The following is a 23763-nucleotide window of genomic DNA, read 5'->3' as shown; positions in this document are numbered from 1 at the left end:
AGTATACTACAGAACAGAACACTGCTTGGTCTTTGCTAAAAAGACATGGGGGCAGCATCTTCTGACCTCTCATTTCACAAGAAGAAGACAGAATCAACATCTGCAGCCCAAGGCTTATTCCTATGAGACCATACTTACTGCCACCCTCTAGCCTTTTACCAATTTTGACACCAGCCATCCCTCCCACAGCACTCACTGTTTCTCTGCTGGGTTCGATAATTTGTTGCAATTGCCACACAGGACTCACAGGCAATACTCACAATTATGGAGTTTATTAGGGAAGTAACAGGCTACAGATCAGGTTCAGGAATGTACTGAGGATACAGTTCTTCAATCAAGACAGTCTCCCTCCCCTCTGCTGTGCCCTCAGACACATCTCTCTGGCCCTTGTCCTCTCTGCCTGGCCTCTGCTTCTGTGGGCCAGATCAGCCTGCCACTCTGTCTCATGCCTCTCAGTTCCAGTGCCACATCTCTCCACTAAGACGTCTCTCCACCAGGGTGTCTCTTTCAGCCAAGGAGATCCAGCTCAGAGATCTCATGTCCAGGGATGCGCCCCACTTCACATTCCATCTCTTCTCTTTTGAAGGCAGTGAGATCACCTCTCTGCTTCTAGGAGGGCTCATTTGAATAAGCCTGACATAGTGACAAAACTAACCAATCCCAACATCAGAGTTCTACACACATTATTTGCATGGTTCTATGGTGGGAGTTACACTGCCTAGGCTATAAAAGCCATACCAAGTAATTCACTGCACTGAAGTCTTCTGCCGTCCTCACACTTGTTGTTTGAGCTCCTTGTTGTACCCACTGTGTCAGTCTGTCTCTTTGAGGGTATTCTTTTTCTCTCACCCTCTACTTGACCAAACATGATGTCCTTCTCCAGGCACTGGTTCCTCCTCATAACATGTCCAAAGTACATGTGACAAAGTCTCACCATCCTCACTTCTAAGGAGCATTCTGCTGTACTTCCAAGACCAATTTGTTCCTTCTTCTGGCAGTCCATGGTATATTCAGTATTCTTTGTCAACACCTTAAATCAAAGACATCAGTTCCTGTTCCTGATGTATTGTCCAGCTTTCTATCACACCTGAGGGGTTTGCAAAGGCCCTGGCTTTGGTCAGGTATACCTTAGTCCTCAAAGTGATATCTTTACTTTAGAACGTAGAGGTCTTTTGCAGCAGCTTTGCTCAGTGCAATACGTCATGTGATTTCTTGACTGCTACTTCCATGTACTTTTACCAAAACCAAACCAAACTCACTGTCATAGAGTCGATTCCGACTCCTAGTGACCCCCTTTGGATTTCTGAGGTGGTAAATCTTTTGAACTGCCAACCTTCTGGTTAGCAGTCAAATGCCTTAGGCACTGTGCCACCAGAGCGCCGTATGTGCTCTTTTAAGATCTGGCTATTTGGGATCACATTGACAACAGCAACTCAAAAGATTTGACAAAAAACTTAGGGGGCAGTGATTTTATGTTAGTGGAGGGAAGACATTATGAAAAAGGAGGGTGAGAATGGCTATACAATTTAGAGAATGTAATCATTGTCACTGAATTGTATGTGTAGAAATTGTTGAATTGATGTCTGATCTGATATGCTATATATATTCTCAGCAACAATAAAGAAACTATTTTTTAAAAAATTTACACTGTCATATTGATGAAAATGTATGCACCATATGCATTACTCTGATGTTATACTTTGAAACCTGGAAGCAGCAAGGCCTTAAACATGAAGACATTTGTCATACTGATGGAATTCTTGGCCCTGTGAGGAAGATGAGGGTCTATTTTTTGTGTACGTCTCCCGAATGCTCCTTAAACCAAGTTACATTGTTGAATATTCTCATGATATCTCAGTATGTTTTTACAGTGGAGGGAAAATACATCAGTGTCATATACTAGAAAGACCAGGGGCTTTGGAAAAGCCAGATAAATTGGCCTTTGAATCTCAGCTTTGCCACAGGGCCTTGAGTATGGGCCTATACCTCCCTGAATCTTAGCTGGTTTCTCTTTCTTAAAATGAGATAATAGTTATAGTGTTTGTGTTAGGCTGGGTTCTCTAGAGAAGCAAAACCAGTAAAGTTTATGTTTACATACAGAGAAAGAGAAATTTATCTTAGGAAAATGGCTCACACACTTATAGAAACTAGCAAGTCCCAAGTTCTTGGATCAAATGTCAAGGTGGAGGCTTTTCCTGACTCACGCAGCTGCGGGGGCTGACAAGCTCACGGTTGGCAGGCAGTGTACCGGCTGTTGACTCCAACAAATGACAAATCCAAGATCTCTAGGCCGAATGGTGGATTGTTCACTCACGGACAGTTGTAGGCAGCATAACAGGATTCCAATCCACAGAAGAGTGTTTCTTTTCCCAGGATGTCCATAAATATATTGGAAGCAGCTATACCCCTAAGGAAACTCCCTTTCAATGGATTACTGCTCATAACATATATCTCCAGTCACATAATGGGAATAATGCACATCACAACAGCTTAAACCACACAGAATTGTGGTTCAGCCAAGTTGACACACAGTTCCAACTATCACAGTCCACCCCCTGTCAACTTGGCAGTTGGACACATCTTGATAACCATATATAATCTCTAAATAAGGACAATTATAAAGTCACATTTGCACCTAATGTGATACATTGACACACATACAACTGAAATGCATTAACCTTGTTTACACTTCACAGTTTATAACAGAAGAAAACAAAAATATTTGAAGCACATATACAATGAAGAAAGACAACAATTACAGCCCTCATTTCTGCAAGTGGTCACATGGTCGTAGCTGATATTCACAACTACCTTCTTCCGTGTTTCCCTTGCCCTCAGCTAGCACCTCAGATGGTCTTGGTTCTTTGCCTGGTGGGGTAACCCAAACCTTCATTCCTGAAGGGTCTAGGCCATTAGCAGTCATATCAGAATTGGGTTGCTCTAATTTTCCATTGACTTTAATCACAGGGCATGGTAGTACTAAGAGATGTCCTAAAGAATCTCCTGTATTCCATATATATTCCTCTTTACCTCCATTATATAATGTCACTCCAATTTCCCCTTGGTAATTAGGATCTATCACACCAGATACTACACCCTTCTTTGTTGATCCAGAAGCATGAGGAAGCCAAAATGGCCAAGTGGCATTCTTAATTTCCAGTTCAATGCAATCAGTATTGTGTGTGCAGGTGGAAGTGTTCCTCCCATTGAGACTAAGATCTCCAGATCCACAGAGCATAAGGTTTCAGGGACAGGAAGCAAAAATTTTTTGAGTGGGTCACTAGGGGTAATAGTGAGTGGTACTGCTCCCGTTTCCATCCTTTGGTTCCTGGACCCATGAATCCTGGCTATTGGAGAAACAGCACCATATATTGGATCCTGGCTTAGAGCATATACAGTCTCCTGGAGAACAGTGCCCCAGCCCTTCAAGGTATTGCTACCTAGCTCATGCTGTAATTGTGTAAGAACTTTGTGTAGGCCATTCCATTGTTCTATCAAGCCAGCTGCTTCTGAATGATGGGGAACATGGTAAGACCAGTAAATTCCATAAGCATAGGCCCATTGCCACACTTCATTTGCTGTGAAGTGAATCCCTTGATCTGAAGCAATGCTATGTGGGATACCATGATGGTTGATAAGGCATTCTGTAAGTCCATGGATGGTAGTTTTGGCAGAAGCATTGCGTGTAGGGAAGGTGGATCCATATCCAGAATAAGTATGTATTCCATTAAGAACAAAACACTGTCCTTTCCATGATGGCAGTGGTCCAATGTAATCAACCTGCCACCAGGTTGCTGGCTGATCACTCCAAGGAATGGTTCCATATCCTGGACTCAGTGTTAGTCTCTGCTGCTGGCAGATTGGGCACTCAGCAGTGGCGGTAGCCAAATCAGCCTTGGTAAGTGGGAGTCAATGTTGCTGAGCCAATGCATAACCTCCTTCTCTGCCACCATGGCCACTGTTCATGAGACCATTGAGTAATGACAGGAGTAGCTAGGGAAAATGTATGGCTGGTTTCCACTGAACGTGTCATCGTATCCACCTAATTGGTTAAAGTCCTCCTCTGCTGAGGTCACCTTTTGGTGGGCATTCACATGAGACACAAATATCTTTACTCCTTTGGCCCATTCAGAGAGATTTGTCCACATACCTCTTCCCCATACATCCTTGTCACCAATTTTTCAGTCATGCTCCTTCCAAGTCCCAGACCATACAGCCAAGCCATGGGCCAAAGCCCACAAATATGTATACAGTCATACATTTGGCCACTTCTTGTTCCATTCAAAATGAGCAGCCAGATGCACCGCTGAAGTTCTGCCCATTGGGATTTCCCGTCACACTGTCCTTTAAGGAAGTCCCAGAAAGGGGCTGCAGTGCTGCTTCTGTCCACTTTCAAGTGGTGCCTGCATATCATGCAGAACTATCTGTAAACTAGGCATGAGTTTTCTCTTCCTCAGTCAACTAATCATAAGGAACTCCCCACGAGGCCATAGGTGCAGACTGGGAGACAGAAGGTAATGTGACTGGAATAGAGAGCATAGATATTTGATTCACTTTCTCATGCAACTTATTTGTGCCTTCAGGTCCTGCTTTAGCCTGATCTCTGATATACTACTTCCATTTAATGACAGAATGCTGCTGTGCACATCCAACTTTATGAATCTGTGGGTCAGACAACATCAAGTTCATGATGGGAAGCTCAGGATTCATGGTGACTTGGTGGCCCATGGTTAGGCATTCAGTCTCTACTAAAGTCCAACAACAAGCCAAAAGCTGTTTCTCAAAAAGAGAGTAATTATCTGCAGAGGATCCAGGGCTTTGCTTCAAAATCCCAAGGTTCTTCATTGCAATTCATGAGTAGGGACCTGCCAAAGACTCCAAACAGCATCTCTATTCGCTACAGACACTTCAAGCACCATTGGATCAGCCAGATCATGTGGCTCAAGTGGGAGAGCAGCTTGCATGACAGCCTGAACCTGTTGCAGAGCCTTCTGTTGTTCGGGGCCCCACTCAAAACTAGCAGCTTTCCAAGTCACTTGATAAATAGGCTGAAGCAACACACCCAAATGAGGGATATGTTGCCTCCAAAATCCAAAGAGGCCCACCAGACATTGTGCCTCCTTTTTAGTTGTGGGGGAAGCCAGATACAATAACTTATCCTTCACTTTAGTAGGAATATCTCGATATGCCCCACACCATTGGACTCCTAGAAATTTCATTGAGGTGGAAGATGCCTGAATTTTTTGTTGGGTTAATTTCCCCCTCTAGCACACATATGTCTCACCAATAAGTCTAGATTCATTGATACTTCTTCCTAACTAGGTCCAGTCAGTATAATGTCATCAATATAATGGACCAGTGTGATGTCTTGTGGAAGAGAAAGGTGATCAAGACCCTATGTACTAACTTATGACATAGTGCTGGGGAGTTAATATACCCTTGAGGAAGCACTATGAAAGTATACTGTTGGCCTTGCCAGCTGAAGGCAAACTGCTTCTGATGGTCCTTTGAAATTGGTATTGAGAAAAAGGCATTGGCCAGATCAATAGCTGCATATCAAGAGATGTACTAATTTGCTCAAGCGATGAAACCACATCAAGAACAGCAGATGCAACTGGAGTCACCACCTGATTAAGTTTACGATAATCTACTATCATTCTCCAAGACCCATCTGTTTTCTGCACAGGCCAAATAGGTGAATTAAATGGGGAGATGGTGGGAATTACCACTCCTGCATCCTTCAAGTCCTTGATGGTGGCAGTAATCTCTGCAACCCCTTCAGGGATGCAGTATTGCTTTGGTTTATTATTTTTGTAGGTAGCGGCAGTTCTAATGGCTTCCACTTGGCTTTTCCTACCATAATAGCCCTCCATATGTCAGGGACCCAGTGTGAGAATTCTGCCAATTGCTCAGTATATGTGTTCCAATTATGCATTCTGGAACTGGGGAAATCACTGCAGGATGGGTTCAGGGACCCACTGGACCTACTGTGAGATGCACTTGAGCTAAGACTCCATCAATTCCTTGACCTCCATATGCCCTCACTCTGACTGGTGGGCCACAATGATGCTTTGATTCTCCTGGGATTAGTGTCAGTTCAGAGCCAGTGTCCAGTAATCCCCAAAAAGTCTGACTATTCCCTTTTCCCCAATGAACAGTCACTCTTGTAAAAGGCCTCAGATCCCTTTGGGGAAGGCTGGGAGAAAGACTGACATTATAAATTTTTTGGCAATGTACTGGGGTCCCTCCTCAAGGGCACCTGGCCTCCTCCCCTTCATTCAAAGGGTGGTGGGTGTGTAAACTGACTCAAGTATGGGAACTGATTGAGACATAGTGACTCTGTATTCTGGAGATTCAATCTAGGCTGCTGTTCATGTGACCTAGAATTCTGTCTATACAGATCAAGTAAATATTTTGTGTGTTTGCCATGTATTTCACTCCTAGGAACACCATGCCTTAGTAGCCAGTGCCATAATTCCACACAAGTCAGAGTATTCTAATGACTGTTTTCAGCTCCACTGTCCATTATAGTAATCATGCCCACCTTGCCTTTGTCAATTAACTACTGCCACTTGGCCCCTACTACCACAAAGTCCAATCAATCCCATGGTAGTTAAGTGTCTTAGTTCAATTAGAGCAGTTCCCACTCTCAAATCAGGTTTATATAAAATAGCAATCACAGCAATCTTCAAGGATGCTGGGGCTCCCTTCACAAATTTGTTCCTCACTGTACTGGTAAAAGGTGTGTCTTCTGGACTCTCCATTTCTGGCTCCAGGGGTCTAATCTGATAAATCCATTCTAACAGGCCAATTTCCCCAAGCCTCTGGATACCTTCTACATTATACCAAGGCAGGTCTGGTACTTCCACTTGACTTAAGGTAGGCCACCACATAATCCATGCTTCAGTAAGCCAACCAGATAAACTATTAGATCCTTTTCTAACCTCTCGAGCTGAAACATTGAATGAAGAATCCATACTTAGTGGGCCTAAATCAATAAACTTAGATTGATCCAGTGTTACATTCCTTGCACCATTATCCCACACCCTCAGTACCCATTCCCATACATATTCTCCAGGTTTCTGTCTGTCCGTGTTAGCAAAATCAAGTAGGTCTTTGCAGGTGTAGCATACCACCTCCTCAGTCACACTTTCTATTTCACCTTTTGGGGCTCACTTGGACCTAACTTTAGTTATAGGTCTAGCAGCGACAATGGGTGGTTGGAGCAGTTCCTAAGAACATTCAGGAATGTTTTCCATGGCCTCTTCCTCAGGCGATGACCCATCAGGAACAGTTGGGCTAATCCCATCAAACTGGGGTAGAGGGGATAATGGGTTTACAGTGATCCCTTCATCTGGGAGGGATTTAACAATTTATAGGCTCCATATCCTCATCTTCCATATGACCCCATTCCAGGTTTCTAGATCCCATTTTTTCCCAATCATTGCCCTCACTTTAACTTCAGACACCATTCTGGATCAGCAATTGGTGTTGTAGTTCAGCCACCCTTACAATAAGACTCTGGGTTTGGTCATCGGCAATATCAGCCCTGTTACTAGAAGGAATGAGGCTTTCTTTCAGAGCACAACTGGGAACACTGAGGTCTTTTATGCGGTACTTAAGCCATGACTCAGCAGCCCTGAGCTCATCTCGCTCTTTACCACTTTGTCTAGTGTAAGTAGGACCAACCAGCCAGCTTCCTTACACTCCTCATGCTGACAGAATTGCAGAAAAGTATCACATATGCGATTACCCAGAGTCTCATTTCTCACAAGTACTTGATCTATTGGTGGTGCTATTTTGTATATTTATGTTGCCACCTCATGCCACGGATTAACAGGGCCCTCTTTACTATTGGAGGCAGAGTTACCAGTGCCTTTACGATTAATCAAATTGGAGAACCAAACCAGAATCGGTGAGAACCAATTAAGGAAGCCCATCCTCATGATTTTGTCTCTCTAGAACCACTCCTGGTACCAAATATGTTAGCCTGGGTTCTCTAGAGAAGCAAAACCAGTAAAGCTTATACATACATATAGAGAAAGAGAGATTTATCTTAGAAAAATGGCTCACACACTTGTTGTTATGTGCCATCGAGTCGGACCCGACTCATAGTGACCCCTCCTTGGGTTTTCGAGGCAGTATCACTACAGAAGTAGATTGCCCATAAGGACTGGCTTATGGGTTTGAAACGCCAGCCTTCTGGTTAGCACTCCAGTGCCTTAGGCACTAAGCTACCAGAGCTCCTTCACACACTTACAGAAGCTGGCAAGTCCCAAGTTCTTGGATCAAACATCAAGTTGGAGGCTTTTCCCGACTCACACAGCTGCAGAGGCTGAGGAGCTCAAGGTTGGCAGGCAGTATACCGGCTGTTGACTCCACCAAATGACGAATCCAAGATCTCCAGGCCGAATGGTGGATTGTTCACTCATGGACAGTTGTAGGCAGCACAACGGGATTCCGATCCAGAGAAGAGTGTTTCTTTTCCCAGGATGTCCATAAATATATTGGAAGCAGGCCACACCCCTAGGGAAATTCCTTTTCTACGGATTGGCTGCTCAAAACATATACCTCTGATCCCATCATGGGAATAACTCATATCACAACTGCTTAAACCACACACAACTGGTCCAGCCAAGTTGACATACAGCTCCAACTATTAGAGCATTCATACAAGATTTTTGTGACTCCTTGGAATGACATACAATGCTCCAGAAACTACATCTGGTACATAATATATAGCTATTATAATTATATTGATGATAATAAGAAGTATGCATTGGTTTGTGCATTTTTAAAAAAAAAAATTCCTTAATACATCTCAATGGTACCTGACAACAACAACAAAACCAAAAGAGTAAATCCATTGCCACTGAGTTGATTCTGACTCATAGAAACCCTATATGATGGAGTAGAACTGCCCCATAGGGTTTCCAAGGCTTTAAAATTCATGGAAGTAGATTGCCTGCCTCATCTTCATCCTGAAGAGTGCCTGGTGCATTTGAACCATCACCCTTTTAGTTAGCAGCCAGATGTGTTAACCACTCTGCCACCAGAGCCCAAGTGTCCTTAATAGAACTTTTAATAAAACAAAAACAGCTTCCATCAAGTTGATTCTGGCTCCTGGCAACCCATGTGCATCAATATAGAACTGTGCTCCATAGAGTTTCAGTAGATGGTTTTTTTGGAAGTAAATCCACAGACCTTTCTTCAGAAGTACCTTTCTGGGTGGACTTAACCCACTTACCTTTTGGAAGTTCGAGCACACCAACAGCTCCACAAGAGAAACCTGGCAATGTGTTCCCATAAAGATTACAGCCTATGAAATCCTATAAAGAGGTTTCTATTCTGTCATATGGGGTTGCCAGGAGTCAGAATTGACTTGATGGCACACAGCAGCAGAGGACCTTCATATTTCCTGGGTAGTGCAAACAGTTAATACACTTGGCTGCTAACCAAAAGGATGGAGGTTTTATACCATACTAATGTGCTTTGAAAGAAAGACTAGAAGATCTTTAGAGAGAAAAATGTAAAATGCTGTTTTTCCTCATTGGTAAGATAGTATCTCAACCTATTCACACCAACATACATATAAATTAGATGTTGACTTTGTTGGAGTCATATACTAATTTTTTTTTCAAATATTTTTATTTAAGTTGTACTCTTCCCCTGACTAGATCAGAAGAATAATATTTTATTCATGTCTGTATCAAAAAGCAGCACTGCATTGTTGTAATAAATGCACACAAGGCCCATTTTTAAAATGCATTGCCAGAAAGGCTAAGCAGATAATTGCCAGAATGACAGTATGGCATGGCCTTCCCCACAGATTACAGGCAAGAGATGTCATGAACCACACCAATCTCCTTTGATTTCACTGATGATACTCAGAAACTGAGACAAAGCTTCAGAGAGAGGTCCTTAATTCATGTAGGGCTTTATAGATCATCATCATCATCTAGAAAGCAGACGGGGGCACTGGACCACCACTAGGATGATGCCATTTTAAGAACAATGCTCTTTTGTAGTAAATAGCATGCATCATATATTTTTAATGTGTTTTTGACAATTTCCTTTTTGATGTACTTTTATTTTTTATTGTGATTTGGGTGAAAGTTTACACAGTACTTTAATTGTGAAAATACTACATGCTTGTAACAACATAAAATTCTCTGAAGAAAAATTAATAGTTTACCCTTTGTTCTGCTTGTCCCAGTTGCCATACCACTTTAATTTCACTTCTTTCGGGAAAACAACAGTAACAATGTGATAGGCAGCCTTCTCTTCTTTTTCATTCTTTTTTATTAACATTAACATTTATTCATGCACCTATGTGTCATTTCTTTTGTATTTTTTTTTTTTCAAATTTAGATAATAACAAACTTAGTGTATCATCTTCCCCCTTTTTTTTTTTGACCATCAGGTAGACCTCTTTCCAGGCCAGTACATACAAATAAATCTATTTCAATCTTTTTAATAACTGAATAACATTTCACGGTATAATGGAAGCATACGTTATTCTGCTTATCCCCTGTTGGTAGGCATTCTGATTGTTTCCAGTGTGTTTTATTACTGGAAACACGTGCTTTTATGATATAACTATCATTTTACAGTCTTTATCATTTTCAGGAGTTCTGGTGGCATAGTGGTTAAAGCATTCAACTGCTAATTATTTGGTCAGCAGTTCGAACTCACCACCAAATCTATGGGAGAAAGATGAAGCAGTCTGCTTCCATAAAGATTTACGCCTTGGAAACCATATGAAGCAGTTCTACTCTGTCCTGTAGGGTTGCTATGAGTCAGAATCAACTGATGGCAGTGGGTATCATCATTTTCTATTCTGTGAAATGTGTTGCTAAAGGGAAAGAAGAAACCTTTCATATCCAGTTGCTATCTATAATCATCTATGCCTATAATTAGTAGCCCAATACTTAGTAATGAGAATTAGAGAGACTTAAGCATAGACCCTGTCTTTATATGTGAAACAGCCCTCAATGTGGCTTTTATTCTGTGTTGGTTGTCATCTATTTACAGATTCATTGCAGCACAGAGATGATCTTTCAGCTGCCATCATGTGCCATCTAGATCCCTAGCTGAGTGAATCAATTATCTGTGTTTGAGCAAAACTAGTTTATTCATGATGGACAACCCAATCAACCATAGTTTGCTAGTTTTACCTTGTTAGACTGTGGCCTTAGATTTTTATGAATAAAAAAGCCTGCCTTTTTAGCAGCCATTAATTTTAAAAACCCTCTGTGGTATTTGGAAAGTACGAAAGAAGAGACTGACTCTGATGATGTGAGAAATTTAACCAAATCCCCTTGATTTGGTTACAAATGATAGGTAACAAATAATGGTACTGACCATGTTTCAGTATTTTGAGTACTTGGGAAGAATTTTTGCCACGTGATTATGGAAACGGCCAATTTCCATAAGTGAACATGAGCATGCTTATTAATGGGGCCACAACTGCCTATTGCATTCAATCACATTTATAACTAGCAAGAAGATTGCTCTACATGATTTAGTGTTTACAAAATTGCAGTTGGACAGGAAAGCTTACTGTACGTGAGGCATTGGGAAGCAGCATATGTGGTTCTTTTGCAGGTAATAAAGTGGAAAATCCAATTTGCAATTTCAGAATAAGCCTCTGAGTGATATATGATCTTCATAGCAGCATCGGTCAGAGGGTCACTGCTAATCACGGTGCTGGCTGGCTTCCCCTGTGGCCTACGCCTTCTGACTGGAGAGTGAGCAGTGTGAATCTATGTCTGGGAGCCAGCCAGCGTGTCTGTAGATGCACCACTTTCTAGCTTATTAGATCCTCTTTGTCACAGTGCTTAATCCTGCCGCCTGGTCCTTGTTAGAACACCACCAGTGTGCTGTTCAGCCTTCTAATAAAGGAGATGGGTGAGGGCTCCTAACTAGATGCACTGAAGCATGTAGCAGTTAGGGCGCTTGCAGCCTGACAGACAGTGGGGTGAAATGCTTCCTGCATGTTATTACTTAAAAGAGAACCTCCCTCAGACAGCTGACAGATGAGCTGTGCTGAGGTAATGGTAACTTGTTGCTAGGCCAATATGAGATGGGTGTCATCTCTTCACACAATGTAATAGTCTAGCTTTACTCTGATTATATTAACCCTCTCCTGAAATGGCTGTATTCCAAGCAGGCACAAACTGAGGTAAGAGATCTGGAGACAGATCTCTGGTTGGGAGGATTACAGCTGTGCACAGAAGCAGGAATAGTGTTATGCACCAGTGACATTAACTTGGAAAACAAAATAAGCACATCCCATTACTCCAAGTCCCAGTTACAACTCTGAAGAGTCAGTTCTCAGTTTGGCTAATGCGGTTTCCATCTCTGTCATCTTAATAGTTTCTTCCTTTAAGGCTTGTCATGGATATTAAATGAGGTTTTTATGGTTCTTTGTTTAAAGGAAACATAGCGGCAAACAAACAGCTAGTGTTTTTGTTTTTTCCCTCAGTGAACCTGAGTCATTCTTTCCTGTTAGGCTCCCTAGCACCTGTACATTTTGTTCAGTAGCATTGTTTTATACTAAAATAAACAAATGAGGTTTGGGGGACTGTCCTACTCCCACTCCACCCCCCCGGCTGGAGTGTACAGATGGGTTTGAAGAGATGTAAATGAAAATGCTCTTGAATAGCCCATGGTTCTTTCTGTTTATCCAACTTTCAGACATCACTATAAGACTCCTTTTCCCTGAAGGAAGTATGTCTAGCTGCCATCCAGAGTTTCCCACATGCTCCAGTTAGCAGAAGTCATTAGCAATCCTCTGTGCCTCCTCCGTGTCCATTGACAGCACCTAAATTGAGACATCACTTGGGATTGACAGATCTCTAGGGGTTAGAGGCTTCAGATAAAAGGGCCCAGAGATCATGGCTGACCTTTCTCTGCAGTATTCCCCTAGGTTTGTCTTCTATGTGTGGCAATTAGGGACCATAAAACTTGAGTACATTATTTTCAGAGGAGACTTACAAGTTTAGCAAGTGACTTAATAAATAAACAAGAGACTGGGTACATTCCCTAGTGGGCTTATAGGTTGTCAATGATAGAATACAGGTTCTCCTTTCCCATAAGAATATCCACCTTTACCTTGAGTTCAAAGATAGTTCATTAAAACCTGCTTTGCTCATCACGTAAATGTACTTTCAGATTATTGGTGAAAGCCTTGAACTTGGTAGAAGAACGCTTTTGATGCCTTTTAGGAGAAGGAATGGGTCTTCTTTCCCTTACTGTCAGGTACCTAGTCATCCCTGGGCAAATTTTGAGTAGCTGAGACTTGTCTATGCTGTCCTTCCTCTTCCCTTTCTTGATCCTTTTTGCCTGGTCCACTTTGTTCTTACACTGAGCAATGGTCCTAAAAATACAGTGCTCTGTGCTCCACGTACAGCTGCTACTTTCCCTCCCCTTCCTCCCACTCTTCTCCCCAAAGGAAAAAAAGTCATATTCCCTTGCTCCCCATCTGAAACAGATGTCAAAAAGAAAGCATTCTAGATGAATTAGTTCGTGTTCATGTGTAAATGATAGGAAGTTTTGAATGCCTGTTCAACAGATAAAACTCTACCAATTAAAATGTCAGACTGTTTGAGTAGGATAACCAACTTGGAGAGGCAAGGAGGAAAGACATTTTTAAAGCAAAACAGATATTATCAGAGATACCCTTCTGCTTAGGAATTACTTCACTTTCTTACACAATTGTGTTTTCGTAGCTCCTTTTTCTAAGTCCATTTTAGAATACATACATTTTCCCAAAAAGTTGCTTTTTATTTTTCCCATGATTAATTCCATACTGTTACCAGTGTGTTAGGACTGGAGGCTTGAAAGCAGGAAGATGACAATACGTAAGAATAAGTTGTTTTGTAGGTTAATATTTTAAGAGATACTTGCTTGTCTCCACAGTCTCCACCTCCACATTCTTAGTTAAGTTCTGCACCATGGTTACTGTTGCCTGGTATGTTGGCCTTCCCTCAGTGCCCTTGCTTCCTAAGGACCAACCCAAATGAGTTGCCCTCTAGTCGATTCCTACTCATGGCAAACCTCATGTGTGTAGACTTTTCAGTGGTTGTGATCTTTCTGAAGTATACTGCTAGGCCTTTCTTCCAAGGCACTTCAACCTTTTGGTTGGTAGCTGTGGTAGTTATATTTGTGTGTCAGTTTGGCTGGGCATGGTTGAGTGGCTGGGCAGCTGGTGGTAGTTATTCCCCATGATGAGACTGGCAATCAGTTCTATGGTGGGATCTACCACAAGCAGCTGAGTAGCCTTTGGGATGTGGTCTGCTTCCTGTATATAAGGAGAAGGCTTGGGAATGGTCTCTAGCCTATGGCACGCTTGGACCCTGCATGTAGCCGTGTCATTGTTTAGCAGCCTGCTATACTCTGCCGACCTTGGGACTTACAATGAACTTAAGTTAATGGCCTGCCGTGTGATTTGGTAACATCGGGACTGTGCCTTTTTACTTGTCACCCTTGAGGCTTCTCAGCCTCAGCAGCCAGCAGCTGTCTGAGTGAAGAAATGCCTCTAGGTCCAGTGGGGCCGGGAGCAGGAGTCAGAGCTAGACCCCTAGGTTGAGGGGCTTTCACCCAACCCCTAGAGCCTGGCATTTGGAACTTGAACTTAAAGCCTCCAAATTGTAAGAATAAACTCCTGTTTGTTAAGACCATCCCATTTGTGGTATATTTCTGTCAGAGGCACTAGGTAACCACAACTGTAGCCTAATGAATTAACCTTAACACCATCCATCCAGGGACTCCTTCCTAAGAACAGTGGGCAACATACACATTGTGCATATGAAACATGACACTTCAGAAATACAGGCTTATTTTTAAATGGATGTTTTTTTTTTTCCCCCAGTATGTTTAGTTTTAGGAAAGGAGAAATTAGGGAAAAGGGAATAATGAGGGAAAAATATGGAAGGAGGACCATAAAGTACAGCAAACCAGATCTTAAGGGAAAGTAAGGATTATAGAGAAATTTAAATAGAAGATTATTCATTCTTGGGGCATCAAAAGTCCTTTCCCCCAATACAGTTAAAAACCAAAAAGATAAATGACAAGCCATTATCAACAGAATCAAACACAGGTAAGTAAGATACCCAGCTAAGTAGAATAAATGCAACCCTTAGATTTTTATTGGCTTTAGGCAGCTTTATGACTCATGGTTTAGAGAATCAAGCTCATTAATTTCCCAAATGACTTAATATCTGACTAATGGTGATATTTAACCATTAATATGAGGAAATTGACAATATTGACAATCTTAGAAATGTATCTGCTTACTTTTGTATTTAACACCAACAAATTCTAAAGTAGCTTTGCAAGACCATGATGAATTATACCATCTTAATATTTAGTATATCTATTTTCTTTAAAAGCATTTTGTGGAATTATAATTGTTTTTCTATTGGTCTCTTCTTTCTCTTTTTTTCTGAATAGTTACTATAAAAAATGGATTCAAAATATCAATTCTGTTTTAAGAAGAAAGATTATATCATCTTACTGTAAAAAATTTTCTTTCATCTTTCATTTTTAAAACTCAGATCAGCTAGGGAATAAGTTGCTTAGTAGTGTACTTGCATCCCAGAATAAATTTTTATTACCCTGAATTATCAATTAGAATTGGTAGTAGAACTTCAGAACAAGTCAAATATGTTACTTTGGTTGTGTCTTGGGAAGAATCATTGCTGGATGTTTATATTCAAATAGATCCCTGAGAGGCACAAATAGTTAAACTCTCAGCTATAAGTCAAAAAGTTGGTGGTCAAACCCACCCAAAGGCATCTCAGAAGACCTGGTGATCTACTTGCAAAAGGTCACAGCCACTGAAAACCTTATAGAGTAAGTTCTGCTGCAAAGCATATGGTGTTGCCATGAAAAAAAACAAAAAACCTCAATGCCATTAAGTTGATTCTGACTCATAGTGACCCCCTTTGGGTTTCCAAGGCTGTAAATCTGTACCAGTCTTCCATCTACGGAGTGGCTGGTAGGCTTGAACTGTCATCCTTGTGGTTAGCAGTCAAATGCCTTAGGCACTATGCTACCATAGCTCCTGGAGTCAGAATGTTTGTTCAAATGGCTTTGGGCTATGGACCAGGATCCTGAAAATGGACTTCCTGGGTAGGATTTCTTAGGGAGAGGCCTTCAGTGAGTCTGTTGTCAAATAAAGCCACATACCTCTCTGCTGCTTAAGCTCTCTGTCCTTCTCTTTCTCTTTCATAGATGAGCATGTAGAGAAAGTTCTTTCACACACTGTCTTTTCATTTTAAAATATACCGCATACACACACACACACACACACACACCAGAGTAGACAGAGTGGACTGATCATCAACCTAAATTATACCCAGAGAAGGTGGTGCCTGCTGACTTACTTGCACTACTTTGATTAATTCATCTTTGGTTGATCTAGATTGAAATTTAATTTGATTGCCTCACCAGGCATTGTAAAAAGAACGTAAAATTTGGAACCAAAATATATGATTCTTAGGTTCATAGCTCCATGCTAACATTTTTCTGATCTTGGGCATGTCACTCAAACTTCCCCAGGTTTCCGTTTCTTCACCTATAAAATGATGCTAATAACTACCCATACATAGGGGTTGCTGCAGAATTAAATGGAGAAATGTATTCAAGAGGCAATTTGTAAACTAATAAGAACTTTACAAATGTTAGTTTCTGTCATTACCATGTTAATGGAATTCCTTTAGTGCCGATTCTCAGATGTGCTTATGGTACATAAGTAAAGCAATAATGCTTCTACTTGGGCAATAACCTTATCTTTCTGCATTCTTATTTATTTTGGCTCATTAAAAAATTAAAAAAAGGGTTGATCAGTTGGGGCAAGCAGTGATGCACTTTGCCAGGAAGGGATTTCAGTGTGTTCCGCTCTTCATTACTTCTCTGGATCTTGAACAGATCTTTATAGTCTCTTTAGCAAATACCTAGAAAAATAAGGCATATGAACATTGGCAAGAATTTCTTCCAGGTTTTCTCCTCCCTTACTCCATTCCCTCTCTCCCTGTTTCCTTCCTTCCTCCTTTCCCCTTCCTATCTTTCTTCCTTCCTTTGTTCTTCATTTCTTAGGCCAGGGAAACTACCCTAACTTCGTGTACCAGTGGTGACTTGGGGCAAGAAATCCAAGAAAATGAAATCAAATGACCCAGAAGGTGTAAGAGTTGTGCTGTGTAACTGGGAAGAACATCCCTGGTCTGTATTGAATGAAATGACCTTCCCCCTTTTTTTTCCCTCCATCTTTACAGGAAACTTGGATTTAACTGGGCAGAAGCAGGTATTCAAAGCAGAGAACAATCCGTGGGTTACCCCAATTGCTGACCAGTTCCAACTTGGTGTGTCCCATGTTTTTGAATACATCCGTTCTGAGACATACAAGTAGTAAGTAGCTTATGGTTTTCTAAACTGGTATGCTGTGGTTTCATAGTATTTATATAATTGATTTTTTAAAAATATGTGACATTGTCATATTAGTGGCAGTTAACTGGTAGTGTTTTTAAATATTTATTAAAAACGCATATGGTAACTATCCCTTATTTATAGATCTTTTTTTAAAAATTTCATTGTAAAACAATTTATACCAATTTTAAATTTTTTTTAAGTATTAAATTAGTTGAATATTCATGGCACTAAGAAAATTCACCAGATGCATTAAGATCAGAGTGTATTTTTTCTTCTTTGAATGCAAAGCATTACAAATGTTGTGAACAAAATTGCACTCCTTTACTAAGCAGTTTATTTATAAAATCAGTCGTGAATATTAAGAAAACATCATTCTATTCTTTAGAAGCTTTTACTCTAATAAGAAGATAGTATCTCTAAGTGAAAAAGAAAAGATAGAAAAAAAAGGAGGAGAAATCAATTAACTTAAAGTCATATCATCACCATACTTCAAGTCCTTAGTTGAGGGTAAGGGGAATTGTGGGAAACCATCCCTGTTGTTGTGAGTTGGCACTGAGTGGATTCTGATACACAGTGACGCCATGTGTGCAGAGTAGAACTGCTCATAAGGTTCTCAGGGCTATGATCTTTCAGAACCAGGTCTCCAGGCCTGAGTTCTGAGGCATCTCCAGGTGGGTTTTAACCACCAACCTTTGGCTTAGTAGACTAATACTTAACCATAGTTAGAAAACCCAAACTATCCCTTGTTGTTGTTGTTTGCCGTCGAGTCGGCCCCGACTCATAGCGACCCCTCCTTGGGTTTCCAAGGCAGTATCACTACGGAAGTAGGATTGCCCAACCTTCCTTCCGAGGAGTGGCTGGTGGGTTTGAACTGCCAGCCTTCTGGTGAGCAGTCAAGTGCCTTAGGCACTATGCTACCAAAACTATCCCTAAACCCTAGTTATTCTTCCCTTTTTGTTACTCAGTGTTTCGGAATTGGAAGGAATTCTACCACTCTCTGCCTGCCATACGTGAATTTATGAAGAATTACAATATATGGTACATGAGAGTGCTCCTGATTTTAATGTCATTTATAACGACTAAATGGTGAATTAATGAATTTTTCTTTACTGCTAAATCATTATTGGACAATTAATAGCCGTAATATGTTATTACAAACTATTTGTAATAATTTGAACATGGTTAAGATTCCGAACAGGTGAGGTTTGTTGCTTTGGTCAAATTAATTGATAATAAGCTGTTTGAAAGGGGCTATATGACAATATACAATCAGTAATATATTTGATACATACATTCTTATTATCTCTGTTTTTGAGGTTGGGAGTAATCTTAGCCGTTTGCTTGTTAGCTTATTTTTTGTGTGTTTTGTTTCCTCATGGAGAATTGTATTACCTTTTATGCAGAACTAAATGGGAGATTTAGGAGAGCCAGTCCTCTTGTCTATGGCAACCTCTCAGTACCTATTGGCTGCTTCTGGAGGAGACTGTTAAGCCTCTGCTGGGAAGATGCTCTTGTCTGAGCTCCTAGGGCAGGGACTTGGTTGTGAATTCCCTTTCAGTTCTCCCTTCCTGTCCCAGAGAAGGAAAAGAATGTAGGCCACACTCTTTATTTCAGTTTTTCTGTCCTCCTCTTCCCAATCTTACATAGTAGCTATCAAACATACTAGCAAGAAATACGGAATATGAGCAAAGTAAGATAGAGAGTCGAACTTGTAGTCTTTTTCTTTAAGTTTTGTACAAAAATGCCACCATTATGCTTTGCCAGGGTAATATACATTGATTTTTTTAAATGTAGGTCCTTTTTTATGTGCATAAGCATATATTAGTGTATCCTCGTGTAATTAGTACCCAACTTATTTCTTTAATATTTTAAGCAGCTGCTTCATAATTAGAGGACTTTTAGTATCCTTCCCAACTATCTGAGAAAAATACTATGCTAATTAGCAGGTACTTGGCCACTTTTAAAAGCTGTACATGTGATGGCCTCCAGGGAAGGAAGTTTGGTCATTAAAGTCATTTAAAAAGAGAAAATCTCTCATTCAGTACTTTAGTCTTAGATCTCCAATTCTCAAGCCTGTAGTTCTTGATCTTCACTATTTGTCACATTTTATTTAAGCCACATACACTCCTTCCAAAAAAAAAAAAAACCTCACTTTTTTTTTAAAAAATCTTTAGACTCCCATGAGCTTATATTTTAAATTCTTCTGGCACTGAAAACGCCACTAAACATTCCTTTTTTTCTCCCTCCAAACAATTAACCCCTTATCTAAATGTGAGCAGTGGAGAACTTCAGGAATGTTCTTCTTCATTCACGTTGGTGGGCAACTTTCACAGTGACATTCATGTTCTAAGCACATCCTTGGAAGCCTTTTGAGTCTAGAGCTGCAACAGGCAGAGAATGATGGATTATGTGATTCACAGGCCCTAATGAACTTCATGAGGAGACACAGACATAGACCCTTGAAACAAAGCAACAAATTCCATGTTTATGAAGAATTAAAATACTTTGAGGTGATTTAACTTGATGAAGATGTGAGCTTGTGCTTTTAAGCAGGAGGCAGTGTGGGGAGGCATGTCTGGCAGGATTGTGAGGTATAGTTTTTCAAGAGATTGTTCTTTTGAGTACATATTGGACATTAATCACATCCTCATTACCAGTTCTCATGTGGAGCTAGCTCTTTGTTAATTTATTGTAGTTTCAGCAGAGAGAACATGTTGACTGTTGTCATTGCATTTACCATTATCAGTTATTTGCTTTGTTAAAGTAAAATAATTTGCTTAGTGGGATGGTTGAGGATCAGATCTACAAGCGCTTAAGCATTTTCAGACTGTTGCTGAGTTATACAGCACCCTCTAACTCCTAATTTGATGGTTGTTATCTCCTTATTTGACCTCTTTTATTTCTGTGAAGCTGGATTATGATAGGAGAGTCATCACTTGTTAGTTTTCCAGAAGGTGGATTTTTCCCAGGAGATACAGTCAAGTTGGACTCCGGATCCTTGACAAGATTCTTTGTGAAAGGGAGTAACTCACACTTTTCACATTTCCATCAAGGAAGATGGATAGAAAACCGCAAGCCATTTTAAAAACTGACAAGTTAACTCTTAACAAAAGAAAAGGTTTGACAAATGTTAGGCTGGAAGCGTGTTGGTAGAAAGAGGCATTTGGAAATAGGCATCCTTGTGAAGGCTGCAATTTGCGGAGCACGGCAGTCCTAAAGCCTCATTTCCAGGGTGGCATAACTCACAGGCTGCTTTGCGCTTCCTGACTTGTGGCATTCTTTTTTCTTTGGAGAAAGGTTCCATACTCACTTGTTTATTATTTTGTTGTGTCCTTTAATCTGAAACGAAGACTAGCCATACAACTTTTCATCCTAGTCAGTGGGAATATTTATACAAAGTGATGTGTAGTGCCTGGAGGGCAGTGATGAGAAAAATGCTGGAAATTTGTCTTCACTAGAAATCTAGCATAATAAAGTAGCTTATTTGATTTATAAGGAAGAATACTTTAATCTGCCTGTTATTGTTTCTCAAATTGTAGAATTAAAACTAAGTAATGTTTTCTTTGTTTCTGCACTGTGTGCAAACCTCTTACAGGCTATAATGGACTTAATTGGGCTTTATTAAGCAGCTGCAGTATCTTCTACTGGCTGCTGATTCAGTGGCCTAGAAGATCCTTAAATAATTTAACAGATATATCTGGTCTACCAAAAGGCTAGAGTATTTCAAATCTAATAGGTGATCCCATCTATTTTAAAAGTCTTTCGCAGAAAGAAATCATGTCTAACAAAAACTCTGTAAACCTTATTAGTTTCTGATGAAGTATAAATGGATACACAGAACTAGCAGATGGCTTTATAAATACGTGCAGAAGGAAGGAAAAGAGGGTTAAACATTAAGGACCTTTCTAGCAGTTAGTGAATTTTACATGGTGACAATAAGTATACAGAGAACAATGGAGATTTATCTTTTTCATTGCTGTATATGAATATAGCTGAAATTAAGTCACAGGAAAACAGTACTCCTTTTTAGTAGACATGAATTTGAAGAACCAATTTTTTTTTCCTAAAATTTTTGACATAAGATTTGTTTTAAAAAAGTAATGTTATATATTTTGTTTCTAGTGATTTATATTTCCTTTATAGATGCTACAGATGTATATTTGGTTCTTTTTTTTTAAGTTAATAAATGTATTATCACATTTTCTCCATAAAAGAAAATATGATTCAAACTTTTGACATCTCTGGACCTACTTGCATGTAAATGTGTTGCATTTAACTAATGTGGCTAAAAAATAACGATGAGAAAAGGGAAACCCATAAAATATGCTATGTGAGTAGTAGTATCAATGTGACCTCTCTTGTCTCATGTTCACTTTAAATGGTAAAGTCACATAATATTGCTGAATCTCTAAATAGTAAGCATGTCACAGCTCAAGGAGTTGAAGTATGTTTACCCTGCTGAAAAAGCGTAAGTCAGGATATAATTTCAACTGTTAATCTTTGAATTAGTTGCTAATATGTTCTGTATGTGGCCATGAGCTATTTATTACCCTGGTAAATTAATACTTCACCCCTTAAGATACCACGAGCACTATAGACTATGTGAGGAAGGATACCTAACATTTTTTTTTCTCTAGGTCAAATGGTATTTCTAAATCTAACTTTTTAACCCTAAAGTTTTGTTGACCACTTAATTTTGCTTTTAACATTTAAAAATATTTTACTTTAAAAAGGATTTTTCCTTTCCAACACTGTTACTCATATGTACTGCATAGATAATTAGTATTTTTCCCTTTTCACTATGCATTTTCACAATTTATTTGATACAAAGTTTCTCTGAGTCTTTGAAACTTTACTTTTCTATAATTTTATATCTTTTGAAACGTTGATGAGATTTTCTTTTCTTTTTTTTTTTAATTGTGATTTGGGTAAAAGTTTATAGAGCAAATTCACTTTTCCATACAGCAGCTCACATATACTTTGTCTCATGACATTGACTGCAATTTCCCACAATGCAACAGCTCCCCTACCACTTCCTCCCCATAGTTACCTCTTCCCTATGTCCTTCCCTCCCATTCACTCCTGCCCCTGAGCTGTCTCCCTGTGTATACACAGCCTGTCTATTCTCCCATGATTGTTCTCTCCAAGGAGTGTATCTACCTAATGTAAATGTTCAGCTCATATGCCTGTCTTTTGTTTGGCTGGAAGCCACAGGAGTGGGTTGAATTCCAGACCTGAAGGGCAGCTCAGGGCCATAGTCTCAGTAGTTCCATCAAGCTCTATCAGAGCAGCAAACCTGGTCCTTTTGTTTTGTTTTGTTAATGATTTTGAGTTTTGTTCTACATTGTTCTCCCGCTCTATCCAGGATCTCCTACATAGGTCCCCCTCCAAGTGATTGATAGTGGTAGCCGGGCACCATCTATTTTTTCTGGTCTCATAGTCGTATAGGCTGAAGATTGCATGGTGTACCAGTCACTTGGACTAATTGTTTCCATCAGTCTTTGGTTTTCTTCATTCTTCTTTGCTCTGGATAAGGAGTTGCATCTAGTGGACGCTTGCAAGCTTTCAAGATCCCAGTCGCTGCTTGCCAAAGTAGAACATAGAACAATGCTTTTGTGTAGTATGTTATGCCAATTGAGCTTGATGTCCCCTGTGACTATGGTACTGAGCCCACAGTTCCAACTACTCTCTCCCTCTGGATAGCTGGCTGTGGCCAAGAAGTGACTACAACCTTATTCCTTGTCAACTCTACTATATACCTGGACATTCTTAAGAACATACAGATACACTTGTAGAAACATTGTCTGCCAACCCTATACATGGTCTTGGGCACACTCCCCCCTGCATAGACATACCTAATAGTTAAGCCTGTCTACCCATCTATCTACCCGTATGTCAATGTTTGCCTTCACTGACAACACAGTACTATATGTGCAAAAGGGTTCATCTTTGTTGTCTGTACCTCCCATACACCTCTTTGTGTCTTCCTCTTCCTCAGTGCCACCATATTGATCACTCACATTTAGTATATTGCCCTCCTCTTCACCCAAATCAAACTTGTCTCTACCTATCTAGCAGTGTTCTCTCCCCTCTGCTCACACCCCTGGTAACCAACAAAGAAAGTTTCCTTCCATATATAAACCTTTCCTTGACTTTTTACGTTAATGGACGAATAAAGTATTTGTCCTTCTGTGATTGACTTATTTCACTCAGCATAAGGTCCTACAAGTTTATCCATGTTATGTGGTGTTTTGCAGATTCTGTGTTATTCTTTAGGGTTGGATAGTATACCGTTGTGTGTATGTACCATAGTTTGGTTATCCATTCTTC

General features: G+C 40.3%; 1 protein-coding gene across 1 annotated transcript in view; it reads left to right on the top strand.

Moving 5' to 3' along the window:
- RSU1 (Ras suppressor protein 1) overlaps positions 1–23763 on the top strand; it is a 305614-nt gene that overhangs the window by 154742 nt on the left and 127109 nt on the right. The window contains exon 7 of the mRNA XM_007936330.1: positions 17280–17412. Coding sequence (XP_007934521.1) covers positions 17280–17412 — 133 coding nt within the window. The remainder of the gene's footprint in view (positions 1–17279; positions 17413–23763) is intronic.

This window comes from Orycteropus afer, unplaced genomic scaffold (assembly GCF_000298275.1).
Source record: "Orycteropus afer afer isolate SDZICR_OR568_19922 unplaced genomic scaffold, OryAfe1.0 scaffold00035, whole genome shotgun sequence".
NCBI lineage: Eukaryota > Metazoa > Chordata > Mammalia > Tubulidentata > Orycteropodidae > Orycteropus > Orycteropus afer.
The sequence above is the reverse complement of the archived record's forward strand: the minus strand, read 5'-3'. Positions and strand labels throughout refer to the sequence as shown.